Source organism: Taudactylus pleione, unplaced genomic scaffold, assembly GCF_031769625.1.
Source record: "Taudactylus pleione unplaced genomic scaffold, aTauple2 ptg000278l, whole genome shotgun sequence".
NCBI classification, from domain to species: Eukaryota; Metazoa; Chordata; class Amphibia; order Anura; family Myobatrachidae; genus Taudactylus; species Taudactylus pleione.
This window is the reverse complement of record NW_028284680.1, coordinates 3,475,411-3,502,554: the sequence shown is the minus strand read 5'-3', so window position 1 is coordinate 3,502,554 and position 27,144 is coordinate 3,475,411. Positions and strand designations below refer to the sequence as shown.

General features: G+C 47.6%; 1 protein-coding gene across 1 annotated transcript; it reads left to right on the top strand.

Moving 5' to 3' along the window:
* The first annotated feature begins 207 nt into the window (after positions 1–207).
* Positions 208–26,189, top strand: CHEK1 (checkpoint kinase 1). The gene is made up of 13 exons (XM_088481769.1): positions 208–399; positions 3,430–3,505; positions 5,004–5,227; positions 12,405–12,469; positions 12,634–12,703; positions 13,088–13,276; positions 14,863–14,967; positions 15,054–15,146; positions 21,104–21,203; positions 22,743–22,926; positions 23,054–23,185; positions 24,177–24,278; positions 25,370–26,189. Exons 2-13 carry the CDS (start codon positions 3,441–3,443, stop codon positions 25,463–25,465), a joined length of 1,425 nt encoding a protein of 474 aa, XP_088337895.1. The 5' UTR covers positions 208–399; positions 3,430–3,440; the 3' UTR covers positions 25,466–26,189.
* The last annotated feature ends 955 nt before the right edge of the window (positions 26,190–27,144 follow it).

The window sequence follows — 27,144 nt, the reverse complement described above, 5'->3', positions numbered from 1 at the left end:
GCAGCAGCAGCAGCTGTCGCTATGGTTACACCTGGGCGTCAGCGCTGCCTCCCTAGAGCACAGCAGCCGGGTCCTGCAGCAGCGCTGCCCTCAGTCACCTGGCGGCAACCGGCGGTCACTGCAGAGACCCCTCATCTCTGTATGCCATGGGGGGCGCGCGCGCGCGCGCGCTGTAGGTCACGTGCCCCAGAGCTGACGTCACCCTGCCGGCGTAATGCTGAGTGCAGCCTAATTGGCGGGAAAAGAGAGAGCAGGGAGATACAGACAGACAGAGGGACTGAGCTCCTCCTGCAATCACTGGCCGCAGCCCCGCAGCCCCGCAGCCCGTCATTACCTCAGTGCACCCGGAAGATGTGAGAGAGGAAGCCGGGTGTCCGGGCACAGCATTCGGAGAGCGGGGTGAGTGCTGGCCGGGTCACCCTTCCCTGGCTGACCTCACCTGCTGTGCCACAGAGACAGGGAGCTGGGGCACACATGGGCATCAGCCCTGGCACTGGTGGTGTACCTCCAGGGCTGTGTGCCACAGGGAAATCATTGCATTATCTGTGTGTGTGTGTGTGTGTATATATGTGTATGTATGTAATATATAATATATATATATATATACACACACACACACTTTGTTCCTTAGTATTTGTAATATGTACTGTAGGGGTCTTTTGTGTACACCTGTAGACCACCTTATAGCCCCCATTCCTGGCTGTGAGTGCGCCAGCTGTGCCACCCTGGCAGGGATGGTAACCACTGGAGGCAGCGAGCTGGGTCTGATCACCGTATATCACACAATACTTGTTATACTTACACGATACCCTGTCTGTAAATGAAGCAGCTGCCTCGTCGGGGCTCAAGTCATCCTAAAGTTTCTTTATTTGAACAGAAGCCGCGGCGGCACAACGTGGGGAGCGGGCCGCCTCTGGGGATGGGATGGATGGATGGATGGCGCAAGCGGTGTGAGGGCGGTTTTGGGGAGCAGCCCCCGTGGGACTGACAGAGATTAGAAAGTGTTGCTACATCTATCTGTACAAGTAGATCTGCGTTCTGTTGTGTCATCTATACCTGGGCCCCTATTCAACTAGAGGCGAAAAGTCGGAAAAGTTTCGCCTGTCCGACTTTCTGCTTGTTTCAGAGGCGGAAACTTTACGCAAGCGTCCCCGCTATTCTCCCTATTCAATTCCTAAACAGGCGGAAAGTACTGTCAGGATTGGGGAAATCAGTCTGTACCCCCAAAACATGCAGTAACATAAGGAATCAATGTAGATGTGTACTAATAGCCCTAATAAAAGTGTTTGGGGTACTTTAGTTTTAAATGCTTATTAGCATCTTTGTAAAAGTGGTGAAGAATGGCATAAAGCAGTATTTTTTGGTGAAAATAAGTAGTCCTGTCAAATTTGGGGTACAGTTTGAGTCTCCCATATCCAAATATTCCAAAATACGGAATAATTTTGGCATGACTGAGATAATGAAACCTTTGATTTTTGATGGTTCAATCTACACAAACTTTGTCTGAAGGTGCCCACACATATAGCGACATTTTAAACGATTTGGCCGATTTCGACGAATCGGGTAAAAAAAGAACAAATCGTGAGTTTATACTCACGAGCACGATGCCGATGCGCGTCCCCGCTCGTCGTACATCGCATCTTCTGATCTGCCGTGCTGTAGGGCAGATTAGCCAATCTGGGATACAATGCATTGGCTGCAAGATGGATCTTTAGTCAGATTGGACATTTTTAACTCCAAATCATCATCACGACGGCAAGGGAGCTCCCGTGAAAGTTCATGAGGAAATTGGCCATAAAATCGTATCGTGAGGACAAATTATTAAAAATATTGTATAAAATTACCTTCAGGCTGTGTATAGGGTGCATATGAAACAAATTAATTTAATTTCTGTACACAAATTTTGCTAGAGCCACAAAATTTTTGAAAATATTGTATAAAATGACTTGCAGGCTGTGTGTATAAGGTGTATATAACGCTCCCATTCCTAAGATATTTCATTATGATATGCAAATGTTCCAAAATACGGAATATGCCGTTATCCAAATTACCCCTGGTCCCGAGCATTTTGGATATGGGAGACTCAACCTGTACTTGAAAATGGGTGCTAGCATATTTTAATATTTCTAAAGTGAACTTTTAAAAAATGTCAAACACCTGACCCATCCTTGCAGACCCCCAAGAAGTCTATTTCACTAGTTTTTATAGTTGCACCCCCCCCAACTTTTTACTTTTTTGCCTCCAAAACGAAAGTACTTTTTTGGGGTGTTTGCACCCCAAAATAACTCTTTTGCACTTTTTTTTCACCTGCTATTCATAGGAGATACTTTTCCGCCTATTACAATGCATTGGGTTTCCGCCTAGGCAAAATCATCCTAGAATTGAATCTGGAGATACTTGAAAACAGGCGGAAAAGTCCGAATCCATGAAAACTTCTCCAAATGGCATTTTTCGATTTTATTAACCTTTTGTCAAGGACATATTAAGCACAATAGAAAATCATCTTACCTTAAATAGATCACCATTCAAATCGTGAAAGGGGAGAGGACGGCAACGCTCTTCCGGGAACGGCTCCTTACAGTGACGTCATGTCAGAGCGTCCATAGTGTGACGTGGGCGTCCCGGCCAGCGTTTCCAAGGAGGCTATAAAACAAAAAGTGTAAAAAATAATACCTGCACCAAGCTTAAAATAAGTTAAAAAAAAATTGAAGAGTAAAAGAACAGATCAGCAGAAATAAAGTAGCATAATGAATACATCAAAAATTTCGGGGCTTTATTTTATACCATGTAGAGAGTGATACGAATTATCCGGTTTCTCCAGAAAAATTGATGTATGCTCTGGTTACTAATACAAAATCCCCCCCCTTAACTAACCCCCGACCTTTTTTTTTTTTTTTTTTTTTTTTTTTAACACGTTTCCTATTTAATTTATGTGAAAAAAGATTTTCATTTCAAATGAGTCCAATTCCCGCTAAGAGTTGGCTTTCGCGCGACCATAAATAAAGCTCAGGGAAAGACGCTTAACGTGGCTGGTGTTCACCTGAGTGGAATTATTTTGCTCATAGACAACTTTACGTGGCCCTTTTACGTGTCACGTCAAAACAAGATCTCTTCGCGTTGACATCAGGAGGGAAATCGACTAATGTCATCTACAAGGCAATCTTCTAAGAACTGTTAAACAACTATTGTTGTAAATTCAAAACTTCTCCCGCGTGAACGTGAAGCTGTATTAAATAAATAAAAAAAAATACAAATACAATAGAATGTCTCAAATGTCAACATTAGTGTCACAGTACTGTACAAAAACATACAAGGTGTGTATAAATATATCTATAGATATATAGCATTGGTGAAATATAAGCTTTTGTCCTATTAAGTAGGACGTTAAGCATTTATGGTACTCCTGTAAAATTATTCCTGTCTTGACAGGTTTCTGAATCATGGCCGTTCCTTTTGTTGAGGACTGGGATCTGGTGCAGACTCTTGGAGAAGGAGCTTATGGAGAGTAAGTAATTATATAGCGCTGCTCTTGGTGGGGCAGGTGACGTGCTGTATTAATCTACTGAGCTTTGGTCCTGTGAATACTAATCTGTAGCGTTCCCGCTAGGCTGTTTTAGCGGGGCGCGGCGCCCTGCCCTCCTTCTGGAGGGCAAAAAGCACCCTGCCCTCCAGGAGGAGGGCAAAAAGCGCCCTGCCCTCACAGCCTGCGGGAGCCGTTCTCACCCGCGGGACGCAGTGTCCCGCGGGTGGAGAAACATGCGGTGACCCGGTCACCGCCGGAGAATAGACGCCGGGCGCATGCGCCCGGCATCTATTCTCCCTGTCTGCAGGGCTTGGGGGCTGCCTGGCGTGTCCGTAAGTGCCGGGCACGCCCCCAAGAGTGACGAAAAGGGGACGCGTCTTATAGACACGCCCCCTTCTCGGTCGCGCACGGGCATGCCCTCTCTAGCTCCGGCGCCCTGCCTCCCGCCAGAGCTAGAGGGAACACTAAATCTGTCTTTATAAGTAGTTACCTTTTTGGTGATGAAGTTTAGGGAGTAACTTGCGGCTACAGGGAATATGTACTGTATGTGTGTGTATGTGTGTGTATATATATATATATATATATATATATATATATATATATATATATATATATATATATTCTCTATGGCTAACATTATTCTTACACATGGTTGGTGTTTGTATTGATGTTTGTCGTTTATGTATAAATAAAAAAAATCACATTTTGGTTCACTTGAAACTTCATTTAAAAAAAAAAAAAAATCAAAACATGGCCATTTTGGTTACATTTTATTTGATGTGATAGAATAAGCAAGCAGACTAATGTTATTTGTAAATACAAGGTATAATATGTGTGTAGTGTGTACTGCATTAAAAATCATTGCTATTGATATGTGACGGTATCAGATGCTGTCAAATGCCCTCAGCACAGGGGTGAGAACCTTCATTAGCGTGAGGGTTAAGAAATCCTGCTCGTGAGCCTTGCCTAGCGAACTATATTTTCAGCTAATTATACAATGTCAGCGTTTTATACATAAATAGTATGAAATAGCTTCCCTCCTATCCATGTCTTGTAAAACTGAGCTGAGAAACCTGTTTGTATTCTTCAGTTATGTCGGGAAAATATAATACTATACATGGTAGCAGCACTGATCTTCCTGCAATTTAGGTCTACATGAATGTGTTTGTTTCAGTGATATAAATAACTACATGTATACAGGTCAGTAACAAAACACCTTGTCAATGTAATAAAGATATTTTTTTTTGTTTCTGCAACACTGTCAGGACTTCGTCCCGATTTGGCCTCTTACATTGTTTTAGTTGAGAAAAATCTGTATAGATGTCCTAGTAAACGCCGTGCTTGCTGGGGGCATCATGAATTTACACCAGGCTTTGTCTTTAGCTGTATATTTAAACATTAATGTATGCTTATGTGGCAATGGATATTTTGTTTTATTCGGCAAGAGCAAAGTGTTTTTACATTGCATTTATCTGGTCAGAGTACAGCTAGCAGTGAACCGGAAGACTGAGGAAGCGGTGGCAGTGAAGATCGTGGATTTGAAACGTAAGGCAGACTGTCCAGAAAATATTAAGAAAGAGATCTGTATCAATAAGATGCTGAACCATACCAATATTGTGAAGTTCTATGGACACCGCAAGGAAGGCAACATCCAGTATCTGTTTCTCGAGTACTGCAGAGGCGGCGAGCTCTTTGATAGAATAGGTAAGTGGCAGTTTTTGTACCTTACGGAGTATCAATGCTTTTATTTGACAGGTGGGTAGCTATTTGCTTTACTTTGGAGCTGAGCTCATTTATTAGACTGTTGTCTCTGATCAACAAGACAGTTGTGTCGGTGAAGACTGGACATTAAACAAGTGGCAACTATAGTTGCACAGCATCAGATCTGCATAACTAACTGTCCAGTTCTACATTTTAGTTAGTAAATATATTCATTTAAAGTAATAATTAGCTGGTAACCACTTTCCCTGTAACACTGTAACCTCAAAAATACTGTTCTTTGCGCCTCGCACACAAGACAGTTTTGTTATCCCTCTGTTCAGGCTATGGGCAATCTTGGAATCGTCCTACTACCTCTTTACCTGCTCTTTTATGTTTATGCTACTTTCAAGACTTATAAACGTCCAATGATTTCCTACTCTGCCCCCAGTGAGGGTGCACACCTCTTGCCACAAGGCCTTGCTCCCATGCTGTTCTATTTTAAGAGGATTATAACACCTCCAAAAATGACCTCTATTGATAAGGTTTTTTTTTCTTTTGGGGGGGGGGGTTTCAGGAATTGCACTGTAAGGTGAAAACCTGGCGTAAGTACATTTCTACTTCAGGGTCCATAGGGGGTCCACAGGGTTGACCTTGGGGTATAGCTGGATCTGGATCCACGGGCACCACGCAGTTAAAGCTTTGCTGCTCCCAGGATGCACTTGGGTCCGTCCTCCTCTATACCCCGCCCCGGCCACAGGCACCTCAGTTTTAGTTGGTGCCAGGCCGGAGTCGGGTCAACCTGTCGCAGTGGGGCTGCAGGAGCAGCCCCTAAGCTTTATTTTAAAAGAGAAATTTTTTATTTTTTTCTCCTTTTTTTACACTGTTAGAGCGGCAGCATCAGACTGTCCTTTAGGACGTCCACGCTGCCGCTCCTTCTTCCCGCTGGCGCCGCGACGCCAGTACAGCGCTGGGGATCGCGGCGGGACCCCAGAGCCTGTACTAGCCGGGCTCTGGGGACTCCCTTGACTGCTGCCGGACGCGACGGGGATCAGGTAAGCCGCGGGTCGCCGCGTGCGGCGGCCCGCGGATACTTCAATGCAGTCAGGAGCCTCCGGTCTCTGGGGACAGACCGGAGGCGCTAGCGGCGGCGGCGGGCTCCCCCTCAATTGAGGAATACCCCGCGTGTCCGCTAGACCACCAGGGTATCAGGCTGGTAGCGGGACCGGCAACCCGGGGGTTAATTGCTAGCCAGGGGAGGCAGCCTTCCCTGTCTAGCGGCTCCTCCCCTCAGCTCAGCGCGCCTTTCAACTAGGAGTTTGGCGTCGCTGAGCTGCTCTTATCTCTCGGCCACTCCTCCTCTGAGGTCTCCGGCGGCCATCTTTACTGGCACATCGCAGACTCCCAGGCGGTATCAAGTGGACCGGTCCCCCTGTGTACCTCTCCCCTGCTAAAGGACAGTGTACACAGCGCTATAGCCCTCCCAGACACTGAATCTGGGCGGTTGATTGTAGCGGAAGGTGCAGTGAGTATAACTTTTCTGCATTGTATGTGACTATTGCTAGTGCTGCCTGTCTGTGACTTATTCTCCTTACTGTCAGCTTATAACTATCCCTTTCCTTCTCCTACGGCCCGGCAGGTGTGTGGGGGAAGGGCGTTTTTCTGAGACCCTCACTTATATAAAACACGTATTTGTGGGGTCAGTCACATACTGTTGTGTGCTACACAGTACCATATCTGGGCTGTTGTGTCGCATACTGGTGAGTGCGCGGGTGTTAAAACCGTAATTCCTCTGGTGATACCTATTTCTTGTGATTTACGGTATCATGTCTGATGAGGAGACTGAGCGCTCTGTGGCTCCTGTGCTATTTTCCTGCAGACGTTGTGCTGCTGGAGTTGATGGGGAGGACTTATCTCAGGATGGTCTGTGCGGGCGGTGCCAGCTGGTACCGGACCCCTCCAACCCCCCTGTATCACAGGACCCTCCTTGGGCGATGTTTTCACAGGTGCTGGCGTCTATTGCGGACCGGTTATCGGTCCCATCAGCGGTCCCTTCTAGGGCGTTACCGCAGCCCACCATCCCCCATTCCCCGAGGGTTCCACAAATGTTGCGGTCTTCCCCCGGGGCCCAGACTGTGGGTCCTTACTCGGGACTGCCTGTGTATGTGCAGTCTTCCCCAGGGACGCGTCAGTCTGTAGTGCCTTTGCAGAGTTTTGCTCCGACGGCTCCTCCGCCTTGGGTGGATGTTCTATCCAGCTCCGTACAGAGTCTGGCGGCTTCATCCTCGGCGTTTCAGTCCATGTTGCAAGGTGATGTGCCACCAAGGGTGTCTAAACGTCCGGTTGTGAGTTCACTAGCTGCGCAGTTGTCGGACTCGGAAGTGTCCTCAGATGATGGAGAAATCCATGAGGACTCTGACTCTGATGTCATGGGGCAGGAGGTGGAAGCTAAGTCCTCCATTAATGTTCCAGCCTTAGTTAGGGCGGTGCGGGCTATCCTACATGTTGAGGATGATGCGCCGGCTCCTAGGTCGAAGTTTCCTAATTTTAAAAAGGCCAAGGTGACTTCAACTGTGTTCCCCCTGTCTGATCAATTATCGGATCATATGGCGGCGGCCTGGCAATTACCTAGTAAGAGGTTCCATCCACAGAAGAGGTTGGCGGCGAACTATCCTTTTCCTGAAGCTCATTGCAGGAAATGGGAAACTCCGCCGGCGGTGGATTCCCACGTTACCCGCTTGATCAAAAGCGCGACGCTGCCATTGCCGTCTATCTCCTCTTTGAAGGATCCCACGGACAGGAAGGTGGAGACTTGTTTAAAGTCCATTTATTCTCTTTCCGGGGCGGTGGCTCGCCCGTCCATGGCTATCTCCTGGGTGGCTAAAGCCATTGAGGCATGGGCCAATGCCTTGGAGGATACCTTTCCTGATGAGGCTCCGGATATCCAGAGAGCGTTAGTGGGACAGATGCGGGATGCAGCTTCCTATATTGGGGAAGCGTCTTTGGATGCCAGCCTGCTCACTTCTAGGGTGTCGGCTGCAGCGGTGTCTGCTCGGCGCTCCCTGTGGCTGAGGTCCTGGAGGGCTGATGCAGATTCAAAAAAGGGTCTGGAGGCCTTGCCTTTTAATGGTGATTTACTATTTGGTCCGGATTTGGACAGAATAGTGGATACTTTGGCTAAGTCCAAGTCGGCTTTTCTCCCTTCGGCCTCTGCGCCGGCTAAAGTGAGGAGCTCTGCCTTTCGGTCCTTTCGGGTTCAGGGTAAGGCCAAGGGCCAGTCCTTCCCGAGACATTCGGCGACCAAGGCCGCACCCAAGCCCAAGAAGCAGGCATGGAGTGCTCGGCGCCCTTCTTCCAAGCAGGAGGATAAGCCTGCTGCCTGATGGGACGGGCCTCTCTCTGGGGGACCCCAGAGTGGGAGGCCGACTTCTCCAATTCGCCCAGTGTTGGCACAATACCACCACGGATGCCTGGGTTCGAGAAGTAGTCTCTCAGGGGTACGCCCTGTCTTTTCGGTTCAGGCCGCCCCACCAGTTTTTCTGTACGAGTCCTTCTCTGGACAAGACCAAAGCTGGTCAGATTCAGGTAGCTATAGAATCCTTGCTACAAGCAGGGGTCATTGTTCCCGTTCCGCAGTCTCAGCGCGGGACGGGGTACTATTCTACTCTGTTTCTGGTACAGAAACCCAATGGTTCTCATCGCCCTATCCTGAATTTGAAGTCTCTGAACAGATACCTCAGAGTTCCCAGGTTCAGGATGGAAACGTTACGTTCCATCATTCTGGCGATGGAACCCGGGGATTATATGGTCTCCCTCGATATCCAGGACGCCTATCTCCATGTGCCCATAGCACCGGCACATCAGCGGTATCTGAGGTTTGCTATCCTGAACCATCACTACCAATTTCGGGCGTTGCCTTTTGGCCTTTCCACGGCTCCGAGGGTGTTCACCAAGGTGATGGCGGTTATGGCTGCCCACCTTCGGGGTCAGGGTCTACGTCTGTTGCCGTACCTGGACGATCTTCTGCTGCTGGCGAGCTCCCCGGAGGTGCTTCTTCGACATCTCCACCTGACCATTGCTTGTCTTCAAGCACACGGGTGGTTGATAAACTGGAAGAAGTCCTCCCTGATTCCATCACAGCGGATGGCTCATTTGGGAGCCCTGCTGGATTCTCGTCAGCAGCGGATTTTCCTGACTCCAGAGAAGGTCTCCTCCCTGCAGCTGCGGATACACAGTTGCCTGAGCAGTTGCCGCCTGTCGGTCCATTCAGCTATGAGAGTTCTGGGGTCCATGGTGTCGACATTCGACATGGTGGAATTTGCCCAGTTCCATTCCCGGCCCCTGCAGGGGCTGATTCTATCGGAATGGAACGGGTTACCTCACCGGATCCGCTCTCAAATGCTGGTGTTGTCCGCGGAGGTTCGGCAGTCTTTGGCTTGGTGGCTTCAGACGGCGCATCTGGTCGAGGGGTGCCCCTTTTGGATCCCGGACTGGGTCCTACTCACGACGGATGCCAGTCTTCGGGGTTGGGGGGCAGTGACCGGCTCATTATCGCTTCAGGGTCGTTGGTCCGCGGAAGAAGCACTTCTCCCCATCAACATCCTGGAACTGCGGGCTGTGTACAGGGCCCTGCAGTCGTCCGGCCCCGCTCTTCACGGAAGGGCGGTTCAGGTGCAGTCCGACAACGCCACCACGGTGGCGTACATCAACCACCAAGGGGGAACTCGCAGTCGGGCAGCAATGTCGGAGGTGTCTCGCATTCTTGCTTGGGCGGAGTGTCACGTTCCAGCGATCTCTGCAGTCTTCATTCCCGGAGTCCTCAATTGGGAGGCGGACTTCCTCAGCCGTCACGATGTGCATCCCGGGGAATGGTCGCTTCACCCAGAGGTGTTTCAGCTACTCGTGGACAGGTGGGGGCTGCCGGAGCTGGACTTGATGGCCTCCCGTCACAATCACAAGTTGCCCGTTTACGGGTCAAGGACAAGAGACGCAGGTGCCTGTCTGGTAGACGCTCTGTCGGTGAAATGGACGTTTCACCTGGCGTATCTGTTTCCTCCGATATCCTTACTTCCTCGGGTTCTGCGGAAATTCAAGCAGGACGGCGGCACGCTCGTGCTGGTGGCTCCGGCGTGGCCCAGACGTCCTTGGTACTCCGATCTGAGGTGCCTCTCCATCGACGCTCCGTACCGTCTTCCTCAGCGTCGGGACCTGTTGTCTCAGGGGCCCTGCCTTTACCCGGATCTGGGTCGGCTGTCTTTGACGGCGTGGCTCTTGAGACAGCCGTCTTGAGGTCTAGGGGTTTCTCCAGTTCAGTGATTGGTACCATGCTTAGGGCACGCAAGCCTGCTTCTGCGCGGATTTACCACATGGTGTGGCGCACTTATTTTCAGTGGTGTGAATCCAGAAACTATGATCCGCAGGTGTTCCGGGTTTCCAGAATCTTGGAATTTCTTCAATCGGGTTTGGACCTCGGCTTACGCCTGGCCTCTCTGAAGGTTCATGTGTCTGCTTTGTCCGTGTGGTTTCAGCGACGGATTGCTACACTGCCAGATGTTTACACCTTTTTCCAAGGTGTTCTCAGGATCCAGCCTCCCTTCGTGCCTCCGGTGGCTCCGTGGGACTTGACGGTGGTACTGAGGGTCTTGCAGGGTCCTCCTTTTGAGCCGCTTGAGTCGGTGGAGCTCAAGTGGCTGACGTTTAAGACCATTTTTCTCCTGGCAATTGCTTCGGCCAGGAGGGTTTCAGAATTGGGGGCGCTTTCCTGTCGCCCTCCTTTTCTGATTTTTCACCAGGACAGGGCAGTGCTCCGCACGCGTCCTGAGTTTTTGCCCAAAGTGGTTTCAAAGTTCCACATTAATCAGGAACTTGTTGTGCCAGCTTTTCAGTCACCTGATCTTTCTGCTGGTGAGGCTTCCTTGGATGTGGTCCGGGCACTTAGAATCTATGTGGACCGGACTGCTTCGGTTAGGAAGTCGGATTCTTTGTTTGTCCTCTTCGGTTTTCACAAGAGGGGTTGGCCTGCCAACAAGCAAACGTTAGCCCGTTGGCTTCGTTCAGTTATTTGTGAGGCTTATGCGCAGGAGGGTTTACCTGTGCCAGCCTCTGTTAAGGCTCATTCCACTCGTTCTGTGGGTCCCTCTTGGGCTGCTAGACGTGGCGCCTCCGCTGTTCAGCTGTGTAAGGCGGCTACTTGGTCTTCAATTCAGACGTTTTTGAGGTTTTATGCGTTTGACACCTTCGCCTCTCAGGATGCATCCTTTGGGCGCCGGGTACTCCTTTCAGCACAGGAGCGTCCCCGCCCTTAGTTGAACTGCTTTGGGACATCCCCAAGGTCAACCCTGTGGACCCCCTATGGACCCTGAAGTAGAAAACAAGAGATATGGTAAGAACTTACCTTTGTTATCTCTGTTTCTACGAAGTCCATAGGGTCCACAGGGCGCCCGCCCTGACGCACCTGGCTTCAAATGGGCTGTGTGGCTGGTCACCGGTTTTCCGTCTCCCATTTCTGTGAGTATGGTTTCTTGTGTGTTCCAGTCTTCCTTCTCTCTGTTTAGTCTCCTCCTCCGGCCTTAGCTGCTTACCAACTGAGGTGCCTGTGGCCGGGGCGGGGTATAGAGGAGGACGGACCCAAGTGCATCCTGGGAGCAGCAAAGCTTTAACTGCGTGGTGCCCGTGGATCCAGATCCAGCTATACCCCAAGGTCAACCCTGTGGACCCTATGGACTTCGTAGAAACAGAGATAACAAAGGTAAGTTCTTACCATATCTCTTGTTTTATGTGGTCCTTTTAACTTGCAAATATATGGCAGCCATACACTGGAAAATCTATCGGCACGTTGCTTTTATTATTGCGTTTATTACTACTGGTTTTCATCCAGCCTACCTGGAAAAGAAACGCCAGTATATTTGTGACCATGCCCACCCCATGTGCATGTAGTCCAGCATGGCATCCCAAAGCCACCGTTGTTGGACCTTTTTTGAAATAAGTTGTCTGACCTGAGGACCAATGTGATGATCAGTAATGCATATGGTTTATTAGAGGTTTTTGTTTTATGACCTTTTGTTTTGTATACCTGGAGATGATTCTTGTCTATGTAGTAACGGGGCATGGATAGTTCTCACAGATGGCAGTGAGTGCTGTGATCCTATGCCACACTCCTCTTTTACTTTGTGGTCTGTTGCAGAGCCGGATGTGGGGATGCCTGAGCAAGACGCACAAAAGTTTTTCCAAGAACTCATTGCGGGAGTGGTGAGAGAATCTTTACAACATTTAAAAGTGCAAATATTTCAAGCTTCACCATTGCATTAAGTTTTTACGCCTTAAAACTCAGTAATGCTCATACATTAATATAATCATATTTGCAGACCACTTATTCTGTCGTGTGGACAACTTGTTTGTTTTTGTGTTATTAGGAATATCTCCATGGGCTGGGGATTACTCACCGTGACATAAAACCAGAGAACTTGCTACTTAATGACCAAGGTAGGAATCCTAACCTTGATTGTCCTGGAACTTGCTGATCTCTAGTAGAAGAATTGTAGTGTTGGAGGCAACGTTTATTTTCCGTAGGTCACCAGGTGAAGCTATTCTCCCTATTCCAGTGCTCAGAATGTGATCATTGTCTATTCATTGTTCATCTTTCTGCTTCATTTATGGTTCAAAAAAGGTTAATGCAACGGAGTTTAGGACAGGAGAGTGCTAACACATTAACATCTGTGTCCTAAGACAGCTGTAGTGGTTTTTTTTTCTTATTGTCAAATTCAGTTTGGGTACAATCTGTAGATGGCGAGATGAGTGGCCGGTTAACTGGATTTGAAGTGAACGCGTTCTCCTTTACATATCCTCTAAATTGTCATCTCTTTTCAGATCAGCTGAAGTTATCAGACTTTGGCTTGGCCACTGTTTTCAGGCATAACGGACGAGAGCGGCTACTGAATAAGATGTGCGGGACGCTGCCGTACGTTGCGCCAGAGCTGATTAAGACTCGAGCGTTTCATGCTGAACCTGTGGACATCTGGTCGTGCGGCATAGTCCTGACAGCTATGTTAGCTGGGGGTATGTAGAGGTGTTTATTTGAACGGGGATTGCACCCCATGTAGACCCGCGCACCCACAGATTATTATTTTGTTGTATTGTATCACGTGTGCGGCACTAGAGGGAAGGTGGTCTCCTGCCATTGGGTTCTGAGAGGTTAGAGATGCAGAACACTATAGACAGAGAATTGATTCTGCTTATAGTTCTTAAAGCTCTAAATCTAATTTGCCCAGGTGGCTTTAGTCTGCACGTACACTACTCTGAGATGCAGGGTAGAGGCGATGCTATCACTGGGGATCATTGACCAGTAAAGCTACAGCGCATACATACAGGTGCTCATGGGAATAAAAGGACAAGTTGCACTATTTGATGAAGCCTACTTGAGTACCTGTGATCTCCATATTACTGCCTGTGTCTCTACTAGAGAAGAGCTGAATGAGCTAGGGAGGGGGGAGGACTTTAAACCAGACGGGTATACCTAGGCTCAAAGTTTTGCCATATTTCATATATAGTACAATATGAGTACCGTATATACTTGAGTATAAGCCGAGTTTTTCAGCACATTTTTTGTGCTGAAAAAGTACCCCCTCGGCTTATACTTGAGTGAAGTCGGAGTTCGGTCAGCGCTACACAGCACAAACATAAAGCCGCCGGAGCCGGCAGCTGTGTGTTTGCTGTAATCAGCAGCCGCTGAGAGTCTGTCAGACTCTCAGCGGCTGCTGCTGCTCCCACTGCGGGAGCCATCTTCCGGCTCCCGCAGTGGGTAATGGGAGAGACGTCGTCATGAGTAATGACGTCTCTCACATGCAAAGTGGCCGGAGGAGCTGTTAGCGGCGGGACCAGGAGCGGGGGTTTCAGGTAAGTGATATATATATTTTTTTTTATTACGTCTCTCTCTACTGGGGGGGGGGGGGGCTACTGGGGGCACTACCAGGGGGCGATTACTGCAGGGGGCACTAAAAGGGGGGATTACTACAGGGGGCACTACCAGGGGAGGATTACTACAGGGGGCACTACCAGGGGGGGATTGCCACTGGGGGCACTAAAAGGGGGGATTGCCACTGGGGGCACTAAAAGGGGGGGATTGCCACTGGGGGCACTAAAAAGGGGGGATTGCCACTGGGGGCACTAAAAGGGGGGGATTGCCACTGGGGGCACTAAAAGGGGGGGATTGCCACTGGGGGCACTAAAAGGGGGGAATACTACTGGGGTCTCTACCAGGGGGGGATTACTACTGGGGTCTCTACCAGGGGGGGATTACTACTGGAGGCACTAAAAGGGGGGATTACCACTGGGGCACTACCAGGGGGGGGGATTACTACTGGAGGCACTGAAAGGGAGGATTACTACTGGGGGCACAACCAGGGGGAATTACTGCTGGGGGCACTACCAGCTGCTGCCATTTCCTACCCTAGGCTTATACTCGAGTCAATAAGTTTTCCCAGTTTTTTGTGGTAAAAGTAGGTACCTCGGCTTATATTCGGGTCGATTTATACTCTAGTATATACGGTAAAATATATCCAATGTGCATGATACACAAACTAGATAGACATGGCGACTTGCACTCATTAACTTTGTCTTGAGAACTGTATCTGTTTTATGTGTAGAGTTGCCATGGGATCAGCCGAATGATGCGTGTCAAGAGTATTGTGATTGGAAGGAGTCAAAGCACTACCTGACCCCGTGGAAGAAGATTGAGTCTACGCCGCTTGGTAACCTCCCTGTATATATCCATCTCATTTCCTTATTCTGTTTTTCATTGCTTATTCTCACCAGTATCCTTGTCTGTTCTTTCTAGCGCTGCTGTCTAAAATACTGCTAGAAAATCCCAGTTCCAGGTTGACTATTGCCGACATTAAGAAACACTGGTGGTACTATAAACCGATGAAAGGTACATGATAGTCTACTGAGTTTTAGGATTGTTATCACAACACCTGTAGCAATGTGAGGACAGGCACAGCACAATATTTATGTAACTCGTTGCAGTTACATCAATACATTTTTTATTTTTTTTCCCCCATATCCCTAATGCGGTGCCATACGGGCGGGTGGTGGGGATATTAATGCTGAATTTGTTTTCTAGTGGTCCCTAGTTTCTCCTTCGTCCACTAGGGGACACTGGAGTTCAAGACAGTGGGGTATAGACGGTGGTAGAGTAGAGCCTGGCACTTTAAATAATTTAGAAGTGTGACTGGCTCCTCCCCCTCTATGCCCCATCAGCCCCAGTTTTTAGAATGTGCCCGAGAGAGCCGGTCGCACATCAGGCTGTCTCCAGCCTTTCTCATATAATTATATTTTAAGCTTTTATACAAGCACTGAGGACAGGCAGGCTGCTTACTGTGGCAGTCTGCCTGCTACGTGGGAGCCGCCGGGAGGGCACCACACGGCTACTGCAGTCTGTGTCCGGTGACCCTGAGGGGGGACTTTAAACAGAGTCATCGGACTCCATGAGGACCCGCCACAACTGAAACCGGTTCGTGTCCGGGTTTCCTCATTTGCCCCCCAGCCCAGCAACCCGGCCGCAGCAGTCCGTAAGTATATCCCACTACTCCTGACTAGCTGGAGTGGTGGGCCAAAACGCTGGGCTCAGGGACAGCACACACTGCTCCTTCCCCCTGCCAGTGAAAGTGGTAGTGTCGGAGCTGCTGACTGACTTATTCCTAGCCATCCCCCTCCTATTAACGAGGGGATGGAGTCGGGCTCGTGCTGTAAGCCCTCATCTGAGAGCAGCGCGGTCTGCCGGTCCGTTAGCGCTGCTGCGCTGACATACTCTGCATTAGTCCCCCCGGGAAGGGACCTCAGAGGTACCTGGGAGGGCATCCTGCCGCGTCTAGAGCGGGCAGCAGCAGCCCCCCCATTATTAAAATGGCGGCCGCACTCGGGGCAAAGCCACGCCCCCCTTCGCGGCCCTAATTGCGGGCGCACAACAGCCCAACCAGCGGGGCAGCCAGGTGTAAGGCAGACGCCGCACCGCTGCTCACTAAATAGTGCAGCACAGGCGAGGTCCTGCCATCTGGTGTAATGGCCGGCTTCAGGAGGCCAGACGCGTCCCTCTACAGAGGCAGTTGCAGCGCTGACAAGCAGCGTGATCCTTGGTAAGGAGTACCCGCGTAAAGAGGCTTCCCTTATTGAGCGGCCCAGCCTTATAAATGTATCTGCTGATGACTCCCGCACCCCGTTCAGAAGGGCCGGGAGGAAGGTTGTCTTCCCTACATTACGCCCAGCCCACTCTTTCCTAGTAAGTGGGCAGAGGCGAGCCTTACAGTGCACGCGCGCGCGCACACACTGATAGCCGGGATTTTAGGGAAGGGCGCGTCATGCATAATAGCCGCGCCATCTGTACCACTGCCTGCCGCTGGTTAAAGGTGCAGTGCAGACCAGCGCCTGAAGAGCGCGGCTGCCTCCTAACTCCTGCAACAGGGTTAATTAGCGTGGGTATCCTACGCGACTCCCTCCTCCCACGCTGGGAGTGCTGCTAGCACAAAAGTAGAGATAGGAGTATAGGGCTGGCTACAAATAAGTATCAGCGCAGGGCTCGGATCTCTCCACAGCTCTTGCTGTGTGGAGTTTGTATGTTCTCCCGGTGCAGGCAGCACTGTCTTTGCTTAGGCTGGTTTAAAAAAATTAGCAACGCTCCTCATCTAGATCTCAGGAGGAGATGCCGCGTCCCGCAGCTCCTGGCTGGGCTGAGCAGGCTTCCCTGTTAGCTATAACATAGGGCTAATAGCCTTACGTTATACCAGCACAATGCGGCTCCCCGATGCAGTGCTGTATGACCATCACACTCCTGTCACAGCAGGACAGCATCACCGCTTTATACTATTAAGGGGGCTAGCAGCGCTGTGCTAACTGGAGTGTAGCAGTTTGCACACGTACAGCGCGGTATTCATGTACAAACAGCGCCCCCTGTTTCCCTTTTAAGGACTGTAGTTACTACTGCACACAAGCATGATAGCTCAGTGCACTACCTGCAGCAGGGAGTGCTTTAGCGTGGGTCTCTTACGCCTACCACACTGGGAGTGCTTCAGCGCAAAAGGTAGGGGAGGCCCTGTCCTTGTATGACAGGAGTTTAGTGCTAGCTACAGTGCATAGCTGGTTGCTAGCTGTATGGGAACTAGCCCAATTCCCTTTTGCACCATAACACCACGTTAGGCGGTTCTGAAAGAGGCCAGTTCAGTCGATGCATCACAGCTAGAAGCGAGGGGTTGACGAGACAGTCCCGCCAATGCAGCGCCGCTTGGCAGGCTTCCCTTCGTTCTATAACAAAGGGCGCCTAGCTTAATCCAATGGCTTGGTATCTTAGCTTGTGAAGTATCATAGCCTCATGGTGTACTAGCTCTACTGTTCTGGTGCTGCTGCCAGAACTTATGGTTATAGCATACCCTTCACCCAGGGTTAGCACATTTTGGCGTCCCATCCCCAGGCTTATGCCTCACATGGGCTCGCCTTAAAGAGGGGCAGTATCTTCCCATGCATATATGTGGCAGCACATATACTACATTATAGGCTGGTCTTAAAACCTTTCACCAGCTTTCTGTGCTTACCTTAGAAGGTATGCATATGTGCATGTATTTATTTCTCATGTGTTCCCTTCGGCAGCACATACAGGAAGAGGTTAGTAACGTGGCATTGCTGCCTCACAGCACTGAGGTGGTCTTTCTGATTCCCACTTCGAAAAATGGGTTAATCTGGTGCTAAAATGGCTCACCTGCTAAGGCGAGTACACCTGTAACAGAAGGGTCCCAGGATTGAAACCAGTCTGGGACAGCACGCAGCTACCATATCCTGCCCCTGCGCAGTAGCAGAGTGACGGCCACACGCGGTACATGAGCAGTCCCCCTGCGTGGGGGTAAGCCACGTGTATGGTATGTATATGTGTGTGTGTGTATATATATGTAATATGTATATTGTATTTTATACTAGCCCTGCAGTAGAACATATACATGCTGGAGTGAATTTTGTCCTTGGGCTCAGTTCCTTCCATGGCTTTAATTTTTGCTCATGTTCTAATTTTACAATATTATTGTCACCTACTAAATTTGTATGTAGGTATGCATATGTGGATATCGCTTCTTATCCTTACCATAAGAGCAGGGGTAGGATCTGTTGTTATCAGTTTTATGTCTGATACCTAGCATATTGATAGAAGGCTGCGATTGGAGGCTGGACTCCTGATGCGGTAGATGGTACAATAACTCCGCTTAACACGATCTCTCCCGGGGGATTGGGTTGTGTGTATATACATGTATATGTGTAGGAGGCCTATACTTCTCCAAGCATTAGGTTACCTATAATACCACGCATGGGAAGCCGCCAGGGATTACCAGAAGCTGTAGGCTATATCCATACATATTATATGGTGGCTCTATAATCTAAAGTCATGTGCTGCAGCTTACATAGTGATAGTCACAATTCCCTAAGGCATTGCTTCTAGTATGGACCCTAGCCATGTCACATGTATATAAGGATATATACTTATATAGCTCGGTTCATGTTAGTCTATATCTATGGCGCCCCGTTTCGGGGGACCTATTATCATTACAGTGATGCACTTGGTAGCAAACTGGTAAGACGCCCATTCCTTGTATGTATATTTCCTAATAATTGGGAAACAAAAACCTGTTTTCTGTTTAACCCTACTGGGGTTATCACTACTGCTATCTCCCTTCTTTGCTTGGGATAACTAACGAGTTCTATGTCTAAGTACAGGTACCCTTCTCAGTATCGATTCCGATACTCCATATTATTGTCGTATATCTCAATAGAATGAGTCTAAAGGGCCCTTAGGTACAATTCATATCTTGAAGGCCTAGGGCCACCTACCGATTTAGGCAGGGACAGACCTGGGTTATATTAGATTGGTGGGCATAATACACATTGTAAATATTTATGTAAGGATACTTAAACTAGCAGACCGTTTTTGGGGTATAAGTATAATCTTCAGATACACGTCTCTAATGGAACAGGCTCAGGTATAGAGTCCTGTTTTACGACCTTCTTGTCTCCACTAACATTCTGCTAGTTTCCACAGTATTTTCTACTGCACATCTCCAGACTGAAGTACGTGCTGTAGGGCATTGGTCTTAGCCCACTGAAGCTACTCTCTATTCCTAATGTGGCGGGTTGCTTTGCGATACAACAGGTCAGTGACATTCTACATTTCGGGCCAGAGGGCTTCTGGTCGCTCACCGGTGAGAGCTTACCCACTAATGCCTCGGTAGAGGCTCCTATTTCATGTAAACTGACATACATAGAGTTCTTCTCCCTTACTGCCTCCTAGCAGCCATCCGCTCTTTTAATCAGTTGGCTCTACACTTTAGAATTTTCCTGGAGTGTGGGTGCATAGTTACAACATTGAGAACCAATTCTACTAGAATCTGTTGGCGTTATGGACCAAAGCACATCTCTGGGCTACTGCACATCTTTACATAGAAGTGTGACAGTCACTATGTTCCACTCAGGGGGCCTGGTGGGTACCTGACTGGTATCTTCCTGGTTGTTTTCATGCTATGTTCAGGCCAGCAGTTACTACTACCTATGCACTTCCATCATGTTGGAAGTTGTCCGTTGTTTTCTCTTTAGCATCAGGGTTTCAGTTGCTGGTTTATTCCTGTTCTCAGAATGGGTTGTACTGCGGTCTGACCCTCTGGAAGGTATTGTAATCTCAATCTTCTCGAAGCCGCCTCGTTCTCATGCCCAGGGTGATCTCCACTCGTTGGAGATTTCTATGGTCTCATCCTTCCGCTGGTTCACAACTTTGTAGTAGTTGGACTTTCAGAAGGGTTCAGGGCGACTGTGCGGCCTTGACTTTTACCTTATACTCTTTGTGAGGAGTCTGTGGACTCTCTGTTTTTGTAGATTGGTATAGTTATACTTCTATCTATATGAGTTATGTCCAGCAGTGCTGGTATTCTGCTATCTGCAAAATGTGGCAGCTTCCTGTTTCCGAATCTGGTACGGTTACCTCGAGGTTTCTTCTCGGGTTACTGCCCTTCTCCTATGGATTCGGGTAGGAGTTCTCTGCTCCCAACAGTCTGGCTTGGTCTGTTTTCAGCTGAGTTTACAGTGTTCTGATGCTTCTCATCTGAGGGTGTTTTCTCGCTAGCCGCTTATTCCATTCGATTACTGTACGTTGTGGTATTCTGTGTCTGTTCCGCACGGAGTTCTGGTTGTCTCTTGGCTCACGACACTTGATTCTCAGCTCTTGCCTTCCGTTGAACCTCCGGTTCTATGCGGTCCCTGTTCGGTTGCCCGAAGGGTCGGCATGTTCTCCGCGCTTCCCACCCGGGAGGTTGGCTTTGGGACGTCCCCACTGTCTTGAACTCCAGTGTCCCCTAGTGGATGAAGGAGAAAACAGGATTTTGGTACTTACCGATAAATCCCTTTCTCCGATTCCACAGGGGACACTGGACGCCCGGCGCGGCGTACCTGCCTGTTGTGGGTCTTTATATAGTTGTGTGACTGCATGTGTTCCCTGCAGTGGTTTCCTCTGTTCTCCTTCAGTCGGTATTGTTCTGTTCTGTGGTCTTCTCCTTCTCCTCGTTTTCCTGTTGTCCTCCGTCTCCTCTCGGGCTCAGTTCTTAAACTGGGGCTGATGGGGCATAGAGGGGGAGGAGCCAGTCACACTTCTAAATTATTTAAAGTGCCAGGCTCTACTCTACTACCGTCTATACCCCACTGTCTTGAACTCCAGTGTCCCCTGTGGAATCGGAGAAAGGGATTTATCGGTAAGTACCAAAATCCTGTTTTTTGCAAATTGGGGAGGGTTAATTTTTTTTTTTTTTTTTTTTTAAGACATTTACAGCTGGATCAGTAAGTGCACAGATTCTTGTCTATTTCCTCCACTAGGGGTAAAGAGAAGCTTCTTATCCTTGGGCGGAGCTGACGCAACTGGACCTCTCGGAAAACACGTTCGGTCTGATATGAATGTGTCACAGCTCTCCCACAGGTCAGTGCTGCGTGCTATACTTCAACAAGTAGCAGCTTCAACGGAATCTAAATCTTACACTAACCTATAGTATAATTTATCGCCTTTTGAAGATTATACCGATGATAGGTCATTCTGCCCCACCTGCAGTGCAGCATTGTTTTGACCAAGCTTCAGTTACATGCTCTATCTTACTGTAATCACAGCTGTGAATCCGGCCCCTAGCCTTGAGATCTGATGTCTTCACTTCATGAAGCTTTAATATTTACTGATATTTACAGAAGTTTTGGGCTAGGAGTGTGGTGATACTAGTAAGGGCCTGTTTGCTTCTCTATGGCAAAACCTCCTGCCAATGTCTGAATCCTGAGTACTCATCGGCGTAGGTCTTGGGGTATTCTGTTTGTGGGTTGTCATTAAGATGGGGGGGGGGGTCTCTATGGTGGTGGTTCTTCAGGGCCTCATTACTGTCCCATATGTGGATGATGTCCTGGTGATTCAGAAAGATAGCAATCCGAACTGGTATATTGGTCTCGCCCTTCTCACAGTGGGTAGAAACTTCTTTGGTCCTGGTGTGACAGGTAATGACTCTGTTTGCCTGTTTCTTGGAATGAGGGTTTCCCCTCCTCCCCACAGCCCGGTTACTTTTTGTACACCGGAATCCATGTAGGGCAGCCAGGGTCATTAGACCGTGCCACGGTGATGGCTTATCTGAACCCGCATTTTCAGGCCACTCTAATAGTGCATACACACGGTCAGATTTGCTAGGTGAACGATAACGATTTCATCAGCTATTTGTGAAAGATTTCAGACTGTATTAAAATTAATGAAATTGTCCAAATCTTACTGCAAACAGTCGATCTCGGATATCGTTATGTGACATGCGGGCACGCGCATCGTTGGTCGATGCATGCCCAACATGTCAAAGATATGAACAACTGAACGATTTTTACAATCGTTATCGTTCATATCTGATAAGAAATCTTAGCATGTGTATGTACCATAACAAGTTTTCCCCCATCTGAAGACGAGAACGCGTGGAGCTTGTTTGATCCCATTTGGCTATGTGTCGAACACACTCCCAACATTTAACGTTCATTGCCCCTTATTGGCCTTAATCTCACTGTGTCTATCTTGGAGCCTATTCTTTTGACGGAGCTTAATAGTTGGCTTTTATTTGGCGTTATACTTTAGCGATAGGGCCTTGCTGTCTCTGTTTAGACAGACACAGAAGAAGCCCCCTTCTGTCTATCATAGAGTTTTTAAATCCTACCTAGCTTGGTGCAAGGAATAGAGTTGTCCATCTCAGATGTTTTTGTATCCCATTTGTTTTCACTCCGGAGTCACCCTGGAATGGGCTGGGCTTAGCGTATCTGCCCTCCGTGGTTGGCACTGCTTAAATGTTAAGTCCTTTTGGAAGGACATTTTGCCCCCTAATCCTCGGAGGAAGAGCTGTAAACGGCAGGTACAACATTTGGCATTTTAGTTTAACTTTATAGACTGATTTCATATTCTCCCTCCATGTATGTAGACGTCCAGCTAAACACGATCTTTCTTTTGCAGCGGAGATTTGACGACCTATTCCAGTACACAGCCCGAACCCCGCACCACCCTAACTACCTGGGACAGCAGCACTTCTCACATAGACAAACTGGTGCAGGGTAAAGGGATCAGCTTCTCCCAGCCGGCCTGTCCCGAGAACATGCTTCTGAGCAGCCAGTTAATGGGGACCCCAGGGTCCTCGCAGGTATTGGGGAGGGGGGGATTCTAAGTACTTCAGCTGCTGTTATCTGACTACAAAATGACCTTTTATCATACTTTTTTTTTTTTTTTGTTATTGCGCTCACAAAACCCACTGTACTCTAATCCCACAGAACCCGTGGCAGCGTTTAGTTAAGCGGATGACCCGGTTCTTCACAAAAGTGGATGCAGAGAGCTCCTATAGCAACCTGAAGGAAGCCTGTGAAATGATGGGCTACGTATGGAAGAAATGCTGTGCCAACCAGGTGCGTAGGGCAACTCTTTGCCCGTTTGGGCATCCCAAATCTTCACACAGCAGGGGGGGCGTCTTCAACAGTTGATTTGCCCCCATATATATATATATTTTTTTTAATTCAAATATCACCAGCTATTAAAGGATCAGTAAACAAAAGTATATACACAAGTTATGGTCCTTTTGTTACTAGTAACATAAACAATAATGTGTTTACTTTTTTTTTCTTCGGTCTGTTTTTAAGCAGGAATTGGGTGACTGTAAGTAGCCTTTAGTTGGGATTACAGACAGGAGGTCTGCTATGTATAGGAAAAGCTACTGAAACCAGTTACATATGTGTTGATACATTGGTCGCCTTTGATAAGTTTGTTTCTTACCTTTTTTAGTGGGTCTTTAAATGAACACAGTGATTGCACCTTTTACTAATTGTGCTACAAACTCCTGACCCTCATTGTCCAGCTTTCTGGGTGTAAGGAAATGTGCGGTGACTCAGTGTTGCCAAAATAGACCAAACTGAGAACAGCCAATGAGCACGGACGTGTACGATTTGCCCTCTGTATACAGGATTGGTGGTAATAATTACCTAGTATATGGTGTTCTCTATGCACGTAAGTCCTGGCTTTAGTTAGAAGGATAACGTTGAAACCTGGCAGAGCTAGTGTGTACTTTGTGCTGTGACTGGAGAAGTTTGTTTCTTCATTTTGTGGTCTGTCTGCTCCTTTCTCCATGCATATGTATCGCTCTACTCATATGTTATAGGCCAGAGGTTCCCAAACTCACTCCTCAAGGGACCCTAACAGTCCATGTTTTAAGGATATCCATGCTTAAGCACAGATTACTTAATTAGTACCTCAGTCAGTTTAATGAAACTATTTGTGCACAAACATGGATATTCTTAAAACCAGGACTGTTAGGGTGTCTTGAAGAGTGAATTTGTGGAAACCCTGTTATAGGCCATTGGGTTTTTCTACATGAGAAACTCACTGACTTTGGTCTTCATTCAGGTGACACTTTCAACCACTGATCGAAGGAACAACAAGTTAATTTTCAAGGTCAATTTGGTGGAAATGGAGGAGAAAGTTTTATTGGATTTCCGCCTTTCCAAGGTACGTGACAAAGTGACCTGAATGTTTTACTCCGTAGAGACCAACAACACTGTACACATGTATGACACAGGCACATTTCCAAATCCTACATCCTCATACTGATGCTTCTTAACCTAATCTGGGAACAAGCATGTCTGGCATCCTGCTTTACCCATGAGGTATATGTTTGTGCTCTTGGGGAAAGAGCTCTTCGTTGTCTTAAGACATGCCAATTTCATTTGTAATCGCATGATGATTTCCTGATGTTTAGGGCCGTATTCACTTAGCGGCGAAAACTGGCGTTTTTTTCGTCATTGACAAAAACTGATGTTTTTGCCAAATAACAGGCTCAAACGGCAACAGGCGAAAAAAACCTGGAGAAAAGTTTTTTCTCCAGACCAGAGGGGGAAAAAAAAAGCAAAATCCCTATTTTTGGCTAAAAATGTGGGGATTTCTTTCAGAACCCTTTAAAGTACCGGAACAAAATTCGTAAGATGTGTACTTTGACGAAAAACGACTGCGCAAATTTTGTCCACAGGAAAAAAAAAAAAACATTTGTTGAAAAACGATAAAGCTATTCGCCCCCCCTCAGGAAATTACTGTTACACGTAAATTGTGGGTACGTTAAAATGGGTGCAAGTATATTTTCGTGTCGTAAAAATGCAATTTTAAAAACCATTTAAAAAAACCCGTCTGCTAAATCATCCATACCGCCCCCTGAATAATCAGACCGTTAAAACCATTTTCAACCATTTCTTTTTCTTTTTTTTTTTTGCCCAAAATTTGGCTCGGCCGTTTTCCACCCAAGTATGCAACGTACAAATTAATTTTTTTAATTTTTTTCTCCGCTAATTTATCATAGGTGAGTTGTCCAAAGGGCTGTGAAAGAAATCCCCACATTTTTAGCCAAAAATAGGGATTTTTCACTATTATTATTTATTTTATTTTTTTTTCCTTCTCCTCCTAGTCTGGGACGGAGAGAACTTTTTCGCCTGTTTTTTTTTTTATTTTTTTCTGCTGCGGATACTGGTCCATATGCTCCTTGGTGCAGTGGAAAACACACCCAGGCAGACAGGGAATGAAGCTTTGTTCACCTCTGTTTTCTCTTCCAGGGCGATGGTCTGGAGTTCAAGCGACATTTCCTTAAGATAAAGAAGAAGTTGGGCGATATAGTTGCAGTTCAGAAAGGGGTTGTGTCTGTCACCTGACCATGGGGTAAATGGGCCTTGATATTTTGCCACACAGATTTTGCACCTGCTACTGTTTAAGTGCTAACTAGTTCCAGATTTCTTATGTGGCACAGTTAGATTCTGTAGTTGGCGACGTGGTCCGTGAAGGGGGAGAGGTTGGACTGCTTGGAGCTGTTCCGGAGAAGAGAAGGAGGCCTGCTCATGTTGTAGTACGGACATGTCGTATATAGATTTTCCCTGCTACATTCACTAGTGGAACTTATTGTCATTAATGTGTGCTGTCTATGAAATGGTAACGTGAGTGGTCAGGCCTTGAACAAACGTGAAGAGAAATGGGACTATGCCTCCACTTATAAACGAGAGTACCAAGATGCAGTTTCGGACATGTACTAATCCCTACGTTAAGTGTTTGAACCGTTACAGGAGGGGGGGTGACTCTATGAATATGTATCACTGGACATTTCACTGCACGTTGGTTTCAGAAATTGTTATCAGAGATCAATTATAATATAACTTTACTCTGTGCCCTGCTGCAATCATTGTATGAAAGAGAAAAGTGAATGTTGAAAAGGATGTAACGTTGCTTTTATGTGGAAATAAATGCATTTACTTTTGGGTAAAAAAAAAAATGTTGAAAACTGAATCAGAAAATATTTCTTTGATTTATCCCATTTATTTTGAATGTCACTTGATTGTGATGAAGTACATGTCCTCTTTTTACAGGCTGCTATGGTTTACTAGTCAGTGTTTATCCTGGAGTGGAAAGACCATAAAAATCTTAAAAAATGTTATGCAATTTTTTTTTTTTAATGTTTAATATTGCGTTATTTCTACAGAGAGCTGGATATTGTCCTCTAGGGGGCAGAGAAATTAACAAAAGTGGCTCCAGTTTGTAATTATGCTTTTTTTTTTTTTTTGAGTGCTGTCAATTTTTGAAAATTCAATTAATAACAAATACATACTAAATTATAAAAAGGCATAGCATTTCTAACAGTATAAAGTCACAATGTTGAAAAACAAAAATATTAGAATATCAATAAACAGTAATGTTGTCAATATACATTGAAAGGGGGCGTGGCCTGGACGAGCTAGGAGAAGGAGGCTGACTTTACAGCTCCTGGGCCCAAATATCCGGTAATAGCATCCTATACCCTCTGACCGGACTCCCAGTGTGGCACATAGCTGGATACTTACCTCTCCACGCTCCTGGAACCCTTTGGGCAGCCTGTTCTTTCTGGTGGCTGTGTTGTGGATGCAGGCTGTCTCCTTCTGCAGCGTCTCAGCACCGCAGGCGCCATCTTGGATTTCAATCCGGCGGCTGCTGCAGCTCCTGGCTTGGGCACTGAGTTCCCTGTCCTCCTGGTCGGTGTCCTGGACTGGTGGGAAGGTGGAAGACCCTGCTTCAATTACCCTGCGGTTATATGTGGGATCCTGTCGATCCGTGAAGCGACGGACCCGGCAGCCATCTTGTGGTTGGCTTCAGAGTGTGCCGCTGTTCCTGCTCCCTTGATAAGAGTGAATCTCTGCCGGTTTGTGCCCTGAGCTGTTGACTATCCTATAGGGCCCCTCTGAATCAGTAAAGGCTTGTGGACTGAGGGTGGACCTTCACACTGCTACCCTGTATATCCTGGAGTGCAGGTGCAGTTGTACTTATTGATGTGCTAGATTTCTCTCTGCACAGTTCTACGACCCATTGC